General features: G+C 39.3%; 1 protein-coding gene across 1 annotated transcript in view; it reads left to right on the top strand.

The window, feature by feature from the left end:
- The window catches only part of EGFL6 (EGF like domain multiple 6), a 42,317-nt gene that overhangs the window by 13,817 nt on the left and 14,366 nt on the right, over nt 1–14,134 (top strand). The window contains exons 5-7 of the mRNA XM_052774112.1: nt 1,339–1,458; nt 4,232–4,366; nt 6,128–6,250. Coding sequence (XP_052630072.1) covers nt 1,339–1,458; nt 4,232–4,366; nt 6,128–6,250 — 378 coding nt within the window. The remainder of the gene's footprint in view (nt 1–1,338; nt 1,459–4,231; nt 4,367–6,127; nt 6,251–14,134) is intronic.

Genomic DNA, 14,134 nt, shown 5'->3' with positions numbered 1-14,134 from the left:
TAAGTTTCTTTATTCCCACTTAGGAAGTAGATGATGTGCCAAAGTATTATGATTTACAGTCTGTCTTTTTTTAACCCTTATCTCCTTTATGTTCCCATTCATACAAAAGTAAAATGCTTTTGCAAATACAGTAAATTCTTGGCCTTGTATATTCATCACAGCCACAGATTCTAAACAAACCAGCCTCAGAAAAATAATTTTATCACAGGTTAAACAGATGAATTTTAAAAGCACACAGAACTAATATGCATTATATTTTATATTCAATTCACAAATAATATGGCTGTAGCTATATATGCACCTGCACATATCATTGTCTTTTCTATACACTCTGTTACTGTGCACCATTCTGAAAGTGCTGGTACCTCTGACAATAAACATGTTGCATTTTAAAATAAAATTCATATATTTTTCTACCTAAGCGGTGAGCCAGTTTCAAGTTCTTGTAGTTGGTTTCTGTCTCTAATTAGTTGACAACCGCTCCAGGCTTTCCACTTATAAAGAACCTATATACATTTCTGTTTCTCTGAACACAACCAGAGTGAAGTAGCTGGAAATACTTTCTTTGCACACACCTCCATCTGTTCCAGTAAACACTTCCAAATGCTACTTCTCTCCCTGGCATCATAACACTAACGCTTCCTGGATATCTTCAGGATTTTAGAAATATCTCCCTACATACTTAATACATTTCTCCTACTTTTCTAGTCTCATGTAGGTCTCTCAGACAGGATCTAGAACCCTACATTTCTGTTTAGAGGCTAATCAAAATCATCTCCAATAATTCAGACTCCTAACCAACCCGTGGTGACCAGGACTTGTGTTCTGGCTAGTGCCTCATTGGATTCAGATATCTGTTCCATAAAGGGTCAAAAGAAAGGGCAGTTTCTAAGAAGTCCATCAGGCTAAATAGTTTTTAAAATCAGAATCTGTACTAGAAGCATATTTGATAGTAAGCAATAAAAACATTTCACTACTGAATAGCAGTTTTCTGTAAGGTAAAACTGTTTCAATGGAAAATGTAAAAAACACCTTTTTTCTACTTTGAGCAGTTCTGTCTCTGAATCTAAAAGGTGGTAGTAAGAAGTCACAGAACTGGGATCAGAGAAAAAAGGAGAAATAAGGGCAGATAAAGAAAGAACAAAGTGAAGGGGAGTGTAAGATCTGTCTCATGGACCCCTGAATTGTTAATGTGTTAATGTATGAACAGCTTGATTTATGATGAATGGAATGTTGTTCTGATTAATTTTCTGTGTTCATTCAGATCTAACTTAAAATTAAGTGCATGATCCCAGCCTAGAATTTTGCTCTTTTTGTTATTTTAAATACCGTTTTCAGGTTCTAGGACATGTGCCATGGTGAATTGCCAATATGGATGTGAAGAAGTCAAAGGGGAGGTGCAGTGCCTTTGTCCATCAGGTGGCCTTCAGTTGGGACCAAACAGAAGGACATGCATTGGTATGATTAGAGAGCTCACTCTGAGCTTCTTTTCTATAGGATCCCCAAAAACTTCAGATTCTGGGGAAAGGTTAAGAAGTAGTTAGCCCTCCTCATTGTCTTGAATAATGCTTCTTGTTACTCGCAGTGCGGTGTAAAGTTTGCATGCTTTTTTTTAATAACTGTTCTGGTAATATTGGCCATGTAATTCTTTGGACCAGTCCCATCCCCAATAAATAATTGAATGTTTTGACATGATCTGGAGTCATTAGCAGGTTCAGTTTCTCCCTATTGCTATGAGGCTGTTAAATACAATGCTTTGCCTGCGGGAAGCTGTCCTACTGACATAATGCATTATGGGATTTGGGCGTTGTGTTTGGATGGGTTTTTCTTTTATTGTGATGACCCACAATACAAACTTCTGGATTGTTCTCCAGAAGCCTCAACATCACATCAACGTTTCTTCCTGCAATGAAGAAAGCATTGCTTATAACACTTGGTACTGTTCTGTGATAATGTTTTACACTGTCATCTGACAAAGCAGTGCTACAGCATTGTAACCTAATGCTGAAATCGTACCCATTTGGATACTGAAGTTAAATGAGCTCCTTCCAAAACCCGACAGATGTGAAACAAACCCTCCAAAGCAGCGACCACTCCGACAACTAGAGCAGAAGGGGCAGTGAAGTGCATGTCAGGGAGTAGCAGGAGCAGGGCAACCAGCTCTAGGTGTCCCCGCTTGAGCAGGGGGTTGGTCAAGGTGACCTCCGGGGCCCCTTCCAGCCTCAACCATTCTGTGATTCTGTGAAAAAACTTTTTGCAACAAGTGCTATTTACTAAAATGTCTTTAGCAACATATGTAATAATATTGACGATTTCACATATTTTACATTCTTTCTGTCACAATGGTGCAAGTCCTTCAGATCATAAAGGGCAGCTTGCACATGGTATGGCCTGGGACTACTTTATTGCTTTTAGGAGCTATCAGATAAACCCATATGGATACTTGGCTCAACTTCCAAACTATAAAGACTCCAACGTGAGAATGGTATTTCTTTCTTTCAAATGAAATGAGTTTGTAATTGGAACTGTCCTGCTTTGAGTAATCAGCAAGGCTCTCGGACTACCACCAGTCACAGTTAACATTTGTTTGAATTATTTAAGAGCTATGTGAAGGCAAACATTGTAGACATATGTATTTAAAAACAATAGACAAGATGATTGGTTCTCTTAAATCTCTTACTGAATTATTCAGGCAATTTTTTTTATTCTTTTGTATTGAGTTTATTTTTATTTACCTTGTCTGCTCAAATAGCTTTGGAAGAATGCTGATACATATGATAAAAGGTAAAATAGACAAAAAGGTATGTCCAGTGGTTGGAAATATCAGATCCCTTCTTTCTGCATGACCTGTGGTATGTCATCCATTCTCCATCTCTAAAATGAGATAGCATCTTCCTGCTGTATAGCATAATAGATGCTTAATATATTATAAGATACTCTAATACTCTAGTATTAGTCACAGAAACACTATAAACAGATAAGCATTTGAAGATCCATGGCTGTTAGTCTTAGCTTAATCCTCCTAAGAAGCTGCATTATTCCTGGACCCGCAGAGCAGCATATTGATGTGTTTCACTTTGCCTCTTCTACATGTGCATTGGTGAAGGAAAAAAATAACAATTATAGATGACAATTTTTAATTAAACCTAAACCTGTTGTTTCTAAGAGTACAGTGAGTCTTCAGAGTTCACTGCAGACACAAGCTTCATGCTAGGTTCGAGTGCAGCAGGCTTGTCCTTTAGCTTGTGGCAAACCCTGGTCCTGGCAGAGGCGTGGGGAAATGAGAACCTGGAGAGGTCTGGGAATGGAGGCTGGGAAACAGAAGCCCTCATCAGAAATGTGTAGCATGCACAGAAAGAGGGATTTTGACTACAGGTTTGTTTAAATATTTTTCTGTTGTTGTCCACTTCCCTTTGATCACCTAAGCACTGTAAAAGAATGGTAGAAATGATAAAAAGACTGACTGTGGTGTCCAGCAGCACTTCACAGCAATTCTAAGCTGTAAAGGGCAGCAGTGTGGCATGATGAATTATGTGCAAAGTCACTGCTATGTGCTAAAATGTGATAGAGAAGGACAAATACCGAATATCATAACTGGCACTATTTTAAATTTGATGTTACAATAAACCAAATCAAATTAGCAACATTTAATTACAGTGGTTGTTGAATAATGTTCTTAGGCCCCTCCCATACCACCCTTCCTCCTTCTCTCTCCGAAATGTCTGACCCTGTCATCTACCTTGCTGGGCAGACCACTCGCAGTCTGGAAACTCCGCATTATGCCTTGACTTAGCCCAGCAAGGGGAGGTGCAGAGATTCAGTAGAAGAGCTGCTGCTGCTCTCCGTTTCCTTCTTTCTAGGACTTTCTCTTAAACAATTCTCTGTCATTTCCTTTCTCAGGGGAAATAATGGAATTTGTGGAGTTCCTTCTGACCTTGCTCCATGACCTGAGGGCAAATCATTGTCCCCGGTGGGGAGAATCCCCACTGCCAGTTACCCTAGCTTTTACCATGCCAGGTCTCAAAATCTTCCATAAAGTTAGTTCACATTTTGCTGCTTCATTCATGTAAGCACATGCAAAAGCCAACTGCAAGTGTGTAATTATAGGACTTATTTATTAAACAACTTGTGATAACCAAGACCAAACCATTCCTGTGCAAATCCCAACTAGTTCTTGCTTTCCCATTTTACCTTCTCATGGATCTGACCAGCATACCTTCTCCTGCTCTAGACATTGATGAATGTTCTGCCGGCAAAGCTGTCTGCTCTTACAACCGCAGATGCATCAACACGTTTGGAAGCTACTACTGCAAGTGCCAGCTTGGTTATGAACTGAAATACGTCAGTGGCCGTTATGACTGTGTAGGTAAGATTCAGCCCATGAATTTTCCTTCTTCATTCTTTTTGATTCCCACACCGTGCATCTTTCCTGTCATTGCCTGAAGCATGTTGGCCTAGTCTGGGGATACTGCCTCAGAAACAGATGAAAGATGTCACACTAAGAATATTCTTGATGGCACGTTGAATTTTTCTCTGGGTTTTCTCTGTGCCCTTATGAAAAACCTAATCACTGGCACTTGCAAATTAAATTGCTTCATTGTACCAAGTCAAGATGTGCAAGGGCTTGTAGTAAGTTAGCAACAATCAACTACAAAGAAGGGCTAATTCTGGTACAGGTTTAGTTAAAGAGCCATTTTTTGTCCTCTTGACTTTCAACTTGTGATGAACAAGCAGTCCCACAATCTTTTTTTTCTTTTTTTTTTTTTGTCATTAATGAGGAATGTGAATCAAGTGCCTTCATGACTGTAAAAACACTTGTTTGGATGGACAGTACAGAACTTTAAAAAAGTATGAAAATAGTAGGTTTTAATCACTTTTCAAGTCTCTCTTGCATGCCTAAGTTTCTCCCAAACAAAATAAATATAGGCAAAATATTATCTTGACATGCCCAGGTGTTAAAACAAATGTCAAAACACCTTTACTCCTGTTTCAATTCATTAGCTGAATGGTGGAAGAACAGCAAAGTGTAAGTTACCGCAGCAGGCACTGCAGCAGTATTGTTCAAGCAGTTGACTACACGAGGGCCTGGAAGGGTTGGAACTACTACAAGAAGCACATACAAAAGAGAATTCATGGGATTTGTTTATGTTTGCTTGGTATTGGGAGTTAGTGGTGGGAGGGAGATTATAAGGCAGGTTTTAGAGAGTCAAGTTTGCAATTCCTGTTGTGTGCAAACCCTGAGAGTCTTAAAGTGGAAAAAATACTTACTTTTTCATACAATATGTGTGCATGGAGGAAAAACTGGAGAGGTATCAGTAGTCAGAATTTTATCTGCAAACCTGAATCTCACTCTCAGACATACCGTATTTTTGAGTCAGTCTTCCTGCTACTTGTCTCCTAGCTGACTTACTTACATTATGAGAGGACCTGTCAGCTGCTAAAAATGAAGCAATCTGGATAAAATATAAGTGGTGCAAAAATTCGTGCACCAACTTGTCTCCCTCATGTGGGAGAAATCAGAACCATCTTTGTGATGTAGCAAAATAAGGGAAAAGGAGAACAAAATCAGTTACTCTTGGTACCTGTACATTTTGCTGTCAGTTGAACATAGTATTTTCTACTGAATTTTTCCTGATTATATTTTCATACAGCATTATATGTATGCTGGAATGTTAGAGGTAGACAGAAGATCTCAACATCTTGGCATGCTCAGGGTTACTTTCCATTGCATTTCTTCTAGAGTGAATGAAAGAATGAGACAGATTTGGTGAATTTTTTTTAACTGATGTCACACATTCTCTTGTTGCCTTTTGCATTTTGTTAATAGAAGAGCATCTACAACCTACAGTTTGAATCCTGTTCTCAGTCAGAAAATCACTACGTTCATTTTGTCTTTACTGGGATGCTCTACATTTTCCATGGACGCATATGCCATTAGTTCTGCAGTTGGAGCTGACATTAAGCATTCTCTCCTAGTGTGAATTCTTCTGCCTCCGATGGTCTCTGGACCGTCTTGGTCTAACACTAGTGCTTACAATACCTGGAAATGGACAGCCGGCACAAACAGCCTGTCATGAAGCTTGGGTTTCAACACAGTTTTCACTGAAGTGTTTATATCTTTCCCTAGATATAAATGAATGTGTGACAAATACACACAGGTGTAACCTCCATGCAGAGTGCCTCAACACTGAAGGATCCTTCAAGTGCAAATGCAAACAGGGCTACCGAGGAAGTGGATTCGATTGTGCCGGTGAGTACCATTGGATATCAGGAATAGTGCTATATTGTTTTTCTCCAATAATTTATGGTTATAAGGCATTTTCTAGGAAATGTCATGCTGAACAGTGCTGCAATACCAACCAAGCAAGACCTGTCCACAAAATAACATATTGATTGTACAAGGCATTGCATAGTTAATACAAGTATTATTTGTTCAAATTCATTTTGCCTATGAGGCCTCAGGTCTCATAGTATCACTAGGAATTGCAAGTAGAATAGAGAATTTGTCCTGAAGAAACAGAGAAAATAGCTTTAAAATTCTACTGTGTATTTTCCTTGAACTCCCACGGCTAGCTCCTTGGAGGACTGTGCAGTCCCTTCCAGAAGAGTTTCAAGCTAACTTAGCAGAAAGTGAGAGAACAGAAGAAAGCTGTGACTTCTGTTCTAAACTATTTTCACTTATAATTTTGCCTTTGTTTGTCTATTGAGTGTTGAAGACCTCCTATAAAGATGTCATTGCCCTTTTCTAACTGAATATGACCCTCCAAGAAGAAGAAAGAAAGAAAGAAAGGCTGTTCTTGTCTTTATACCTAAGATGAACCTTTTTATTTAATGCTTTTATTAAACTTGGCAGAGGTTTCTCCTGCAACATCATTAGAGATGTTTTCCTCAGGAGAACATCTGAGTCCTGCTCAGATTTTTTGAATAAAAGGTGTTGTGAAAACATTTTAAAAGTTCTTGTCTATAGCAGCTGAAGTCTGCATAATATATAAACCTTTTTTCCTGGGTCTTTTTCAAGTAATCCTTGATCAGATACATATTATGATTATACCTCCTGGTCACAGATATTCTATGAGTATCTCTATTATTCATGTTCCTACTCCGATTATGATAGTAACTGAAACCTCCAATATTGCATTGATAAGTTAAACTTCTGTTAAGTTTCTACTTCCAGTAAAAAATGTTGACTTTTAACAAGAAAAACTAAACTCACAAAAACCTGACTGGTACTGAAAGGTTGGATTTGGACACAGATTGCCACAGCAAGGCTGTTAAGAAGGTTCTTCATGCCCAAATTCAATGTTATGAGCCAGTTTCCTTGCTAGACCACATCCCTTGTGATGTGTCACTGCAGCTTACTGCAACAGAATGATGCGATCGGGCTTGAGACCTGACTGAATATCAAAGCAAACTGACATGACACATCTTGATATGGTTCTGTTAAAACAGAATGTACCACAAATGAAATGTTAAACAAATACATCTCTGAGCAAAAAGGTCTGGGGTTTTTTTGGGTTTTGTTTCTTTTTAATGAGAAGCTGAAAAGGTCAAACGAAAATCTCCTTTTGACCAAGCCTATGTAGAAAATATTCTTTCCTCAATCAGAAACAATTCAACAGGAATGCTTGCTTAAATATGAACAAAGGAAGGCTATGACACATTTTTTAATGTCTAGCCCTGTAAAAAAATCAGTGCTGAAGACAGATGATTTCTATCTTCTCAACGCTGTTTCTATTAAATTGTTTGCTCTCTCTCTGCATGCTTCCTCATGTCATATTTCCAATTACTGAAGTCCATTAGTTGTTTAGAAGAGGAAGGAGCCATGCATTCATAAACTTAGTAGAGCACACTAAATGGAAAAGAGATTTAATAGAAGAGAAGATAGAGGAATAACACACAGTAATGAGAGAAATCAGAGCCATAGGCAGAAGGTCAAAAGGCAAGGGTGTAGCTAGAAAGATGTATACAACAATAGAGGGGAAGAATAAATACAGAGTCAGTGGTAGGTAAAACCCGAAAAGCAGTGGTGCTAAAAAGAGACTGGTTTCTCTGGTGGTAATTCGCATGCATACGCCTTTTTTTAAAGAGAAGAGGAGGAGGTTCTTTTAACCTGGAATGTTTCAATAGCTGATTTTTACTGCAATCCTCAAAAAAAGTCTGATCAGTGTAACTGAGGCAGGACATACGTTTTGCTATCAGAGAAAATGTTTTTTCAAACAGCGACACAAACACCAGTTAGATGTACCAGCCTACATTGAAACACTAAGTGTTCTCCATGTCATACAGCAATTGTGGAAAAACTTTGGCTTCAGTAAAGTGTTGCTATTGGGTTCAATAGGATGAGAACACCATCCTAGGGATTTGGGGGCTGGAGGCTCTGGCTTCACATTTCTTTTCGTGGCAGCGGCTGCAACTCCTCCAGCCCATAGCAGCTCCCCAGAGAGATGGTCCTGGGGTTGTGCTGCAGCTAAACAAAAGGCTTCTTAAATATGTCCTCAGTACTCCACATAATTATTCCCACAGGGTGGGAATCCCGTTTTCACAGGGAAGCATTAATTCTCTATAGCAATTGTTTCTAGTATATAACACACTGGCTACCATGGCAACAGTATTAGCTTTTTATAACAAATGAAAAACATTTTAATATATAGCTTAATTTTCAGAGCATGAAATGAGAGTAACTAAGCACATTGTTCATAATAAAACTTCCATGGCTTCATCTACTCATGCTACCAAATAACCTAATAAGCAAGGTAATGTAAAATTCACCTTTGCACAGAAGGTGAGGGAAATTCTTTCATTTAATTTGTATGTCAACGTACTAACTTAGGAGAAAGCTGTTGAAACATCAGGCTGCAAACAGTGCTGCTTTTATGGATATGACCTGTGATTGTTCAGGCACCCTTTTGCCATTCAACACTCCTACATGCATGAAACGTTGGAGGCTGTTTCTGAACTGTCTCTAGCACACATTTCTTTTGAGAATCTATAGAGATGTAACCTTTCAAATGCTCCCTAAAAGGGTCCTAGCCATTTCCACATCTGGCCTCTATCTTGCTGCAATCTGTTGTTCTCAGGTTCATGTGTTTCCTGATTTCCTATTGTGCATTGAAAAACCACATTTCCCTCACCACATGCTTCTATGTGTATTTCAGCTTTTATTTAAGAATAGAGTCTCACGAGGTTCCATAAGCAATTAAGATTCCTGGGGGGAAAATGAACCTATTTTTGATTCACTCTTTTGGTAGGAAACTACAAAATAACAGGAAAAAGCAGTACTAACTTAAAGCCTACGAGCTTCAGACATCACTCTAAGGAGCTCAACAATGACACTCTTGTTATTGCCCAGCTGGAGGCAGAGGTTACTATTCTTAATTATGCTTTACTGGATATCTAAATGGCAATACAAAGTCATGCCAACTCTCTCTGTGCCTCTTGTATTACTCATGTTCCTTTTTTGCTCATAGGGTAACCCCTAAATCCCATATATGATTTGCTTTCTTGTTAACTTGCTAGTCCTGAGAAAAGTCGGGTTTGACATAATAAAATTTCAAAGCTTAAAAAGTGATTCTGGTCATATCACTGGTGAGATTCTTACAATTCAAATCAGTATGGAGCCAAATACTGCTGTCATCCTTTAATGAATAACACTTAGGCTTTTGTCATCCCACTTTTCCTACTGGAAGCATTGCTGGCTGGTGTAGTCACGTATTAAGCACAGTCTAGCGTGATGAACTTGCCCAGCTTTCTCAAAGCATCTTTCCCTAAGTAAGGTGGTAAGAATTTTAGAAATGAAACAGGTGAGGAATATATGTTGGTAGATGATATTCCATGGTGCTTAAAAGAGAATAATAGTCTAGAATCTGTGTTTTAACCTATCTATGAAAGTTTTCAGACTCTCTTAAGACTATCTGAAAGAGGTTGAGAACTTTTAGAATGATTTCTGAAACTATGTCCTGCTGATCCAGTCTTTACTCACGTCTACAGACTCCCCCTAAATGTGGTAAATAGTCATCTGTATCCCTCATCCCCTCTCCAGCTTTTGTACACAGAAGCTACAAAGGGAGCTACTAAAGGATTTGTAAGCCAATCTCCTCGGCTTGTCTCTCACCAGGTTTTTAAATATATCGCTAGGTGTGAAGGTGGAAGCAGTGCGGTGCCTGCTGGCGTGCAGAGCAAGCTGTCTCCTGTTGCAGCCCCCTTATGTCCAGAGCCCCAGCCAGCGCCGGCTGCGGTCACAGGTGTGTGGGAGGCAAACGGATCACTGCCTGCCCCTCTCCTGTATCATCCCCTAAGTATTTCCCTTTACACAATGCAGCAGAGACAGGGGGTTGGCATCTGCTCTCTATATTTTTTCCAACTCGACTTTCACAACTTAGTCATTAGACATCCTACACCAAGCCATTTCTGTGGTCTTATAATCTTGTACAGCAACCGATGACAGAAAAGATTTACTTTTAGCTCTCAGCCAGCATTCGCCTTTGTTTTTCCACCTCTTGCTTTAATTCTCTCTAATTCAAAGAAATAAAATACCTTTGAAAGCTGAGATATTTTCATACTAGGGCAATACACACAAACTGTACAAGAGCAGGAGGCATTAATCTGCATGCTTCCTGACGGAAGGTACGTAAAGAAGAGCTGGGATGAAATGCACTACGTTTCTTTTCATTTTCCAAAATTCTCTATGCAGTCACGTGGATGGATAAATGCACAAATGTTTGTGAGCAACACCTGTGCATTTATATACATGTCTTGGGGCGAAGGGTCCTGAAAAATCACTGCCTCAGCTGTAGCACCCCAGGTTGTCAGAGAAGGTGAGCTGTTCATTCAGGCAAGTCCACAGGCAGTGGATTCAACAGAACAGACTCAGTTTCAGGTGGTCTACCCTTACACTGCATTATTCCTCCTGCAATTTATGGGTAGACATAAAAAGCCTTAAATCCACACCTCCGGCTACTCTAAAGCTGCATGCAGATTAGAAAGGTACTAGTGATATATCCTAAAATATGCTTGGTGTCTAGTCCCTCTTTGTCCCCAGGAGCATGCAGATTTTCATATTGCAGCAGCAAACTGGGGTCTGCAAGCGCGTGGGGATTTATACACTTTCATCCCCCAATTTTTTGTCGCTCCTGTCAGTTGATTTTCTGCACTGCTTAGTTTTGCACATACAAGGAAATTGATTTTCTGACACCACAGAGGTTATGATGTTGAGCTGTAAGAATTTTTCATTTCACTAGGAAGACTTCAAAGCAGAAACTAAAAGCAGATGTTCAGGTTTGCTGAGCAGTCAGTCCTGGCTTGAAAATCTCCATAGCCTCTTCAATAACAGCCTGTAGTTTCTTGTTACTGATTGTCAAGAGGATATTTGTTTGGAATGGAGCTTTCCTGTTAATTTTTATTGCTGCATTCTGAGTTTAGACCCAGAGAACCTTACATCCTTAATGACATCATCCTCCAGAGGAAAGGCTCACTTAGTGGAGTATTAGTAAAGAGTTTACTTGGAAGTATCTGACAAGCAGGGCTACAAGTTTTATCCAAAGGAAAAGAAAAACAAAATCCTCAATTTTGATTTTTTTTTTTGATTGGCATCCCTTTACTTTATACCTCCAACTGCCGCCTCAAAAAACCTGAACGCTCCAGTGAGCACACCAAGAGAGTCTGATTCTGTTCCTGGGATACTAAATAGCATGTAGTTGCATTTGCTACAAATTAAATGTCACAAATTCACAGTGATAGGATTGTATTTTCCAGGAGTGAATATAAATTCAGGGAACTTTCCCCTTTTCCTACTAGACTACAGTTCTATTTTATTAACTGGTGTTTTTTCTTCTGCTATGTTTCTATGAAAAGAAACACACAGAAAAAAAGTACTACCCAAGGTTACAAGTCCAGTCCATCTGTCCCAAAATATTACTATAAAGTTATTATTACAAAGTGAGGAGCAAAACGGGAACATATTCTTGCCCTGATAATGCAATCACTACACAGCAAAAGCAGAGGGAAATAAAAGTAGCTGACTTCCCCCACCATTTGCAATCCAAAAAGACTGTAGGCACTGCAGCATCAATACTGATTGAGAATCAAAGGTAGGAAGCAGTATATAAGGCTATTCTGACCCGTTGGTGGAAGTAGTCTCCATCTACGGAAGAGCTTTTCTACAGCACACTGGAACTGCCCAGCTCTCGTTATTTCCTAGGTACTTCACAAAAAGGACACAGACTGCAGAAGGCTGTCAGTAGCTTATGACACGGTTGCTCTATCCTACTTACCAGTTCTTCTTCCTCACCCACACAGATTCAGGCTGTGGCCAACACTAGAGGGCTGAGTATATAATTGCATACTGACTGTCATGTCATAGCAGTCATGAAATACTGAGTTGATTCAAAAGCCTCACTGTCTCAAGCCTCAGAGTCCATTGCCATGGACTTTAAACCCCAAGGACACTCTTTCCCTCAGGAGCTCTGATACTATGACAGGTAGGGACTTGGTTAACCCCAGTGGAGTGCTTATGGTGGGATGGGATCATCTCTTAAACTAGAACTCCTCAGATTTATGTCTTCTCTAAAACTTGCATATTTGTCACACAAACCCTTGCAGACCTAGTTTTGGCACAGTGGTGCTCCTCGACTGATGTTGAGCAGCAACTGATGTTGCTGATAAAAAGCACCACCTGCAGTATTGCCATAATTTCTCCTTTGAATTTGCTTTGTACTTTACACATACCTTGAACAAACTGATCCGAAGTAGTCCTGGCTTTAACCCTCAGTTATGATTTGGCCATCAGCACAAAGAGCCATCAGTCTTTGTCAGATGACAGAAGAGTACATCTGGAAGGGACTAAAAAAGATCAGTTAGTCTGTTCTTTTGCTCTGAGGCAGATCATATCCAGCATATTAATGACAGATGGTAGTCTAACAATTTTTAAAAAATTCCAGTGATACAGTTCAAATAATCTAAGTGGCTTGCTCCTGTGTTGTACTATCCTATAGCAAGGATAGTAAGCAAGTTTTTCATGATATGTAACAAAAATCTCCCCTCATTTCACGTAAACTGAGACTTTTCCTATCTTAAGAGAACACGGAGAACAACTGGCCAACATACTGTCTCAAAGGAGCCCTTTGCGCTGCTACTGGGTCCCACCACTGGTGGAAAATCAGTCCTGCCTCCCCACATCCCTAGAAATGCATCTTCAAATGGGTTCCTATGAAATATGTCCCTCATTCAAGAATCCAAACATAGTGTGATGATTGTAGAGAGAGAAAAATTGGATTTTAAAAGAAATAAAAGGCTTGTGTCTTGAAACTCAATACAATGACAAGGAAAGCATGATTTGAAAATCAGGGCTGCCATGTAAATGCAAAAATGTCCTTTTACCAGTGAATGTTTTGAATTTTTTGCCTAGATATAAAGGATATTTGACTTCATTATACTTTATAATAGGGAAAACCCCAAATTCAGATTTTTTTCTTTTGTTTTACAGGTTTGAGCAATCTCGATTGACTTTTACCCCACTCTTAAGTTTTTCATTTCTGGCAGCCTTTGTGTTTCTGAGCAGAATCCAAAGTTGCAAGATACGACAAGGCTGGTTATCCTTTTAGTATTTTGTAGCCAAGAGGAATCATAAAACAGTGAAGATCTCATGAAAATTTACATTTATGTTCTAGTCCGCCTTGGAATTGCAAGAAGATAATAATTTGGCATTTTTGGATGCCTCTCTGAATTTTGGGGGTTTACCCTTTAGAACTAAATATACCTTAGAGGTAAATGAAATGTGACTGAGCAGGTTGATGTATCTCCTCTCAAAATACGCTCCATTTCAGTGGCTTTCAGCCTGGTGTGCAAGGAAAGTTAGGTCAGAGAAGTTCACAAAAGATAGCTAAGAAAAATGCTCATTGCTAGTAGGCTGACATTTGTTATGCAGGAAATCACACCTCCATGGACAATTTTTAGTAGTCCACAGATTGAAGAATGATAATTTTTTTTTTACTCAAGCTCCAGTGTAAAAATAATTAATGTAAGGGGCGCTATGGCCTGTGTTACACAGGAGTCCAAATGAGCTTATGACAGAGGGTTGCTTTGGTCTTCTCACTGTAACTCAAACAGAAGGTTGTCTGCACAACAGAGCTAAACACGT

Source organism: Harpia harpyja, chromosome 22 (assembly GCF_026419915.1).
Source record: "Harpia harpyja isolate bHarHar1 chromosome 22, bHarHar1 primary haplotype, whole genome shotgun sequence".
NCBI classification, from domain to species: Eukaryota; Metazoa; Chordata; class Aves; order Accipitriformes; family Accipitridae; genus Harpia; species Harpia harpyja.
Note: the sequence above shows the minus strand (reverse complement) of the source record. Positions and strands in the feature narration are given on the sequence as shown.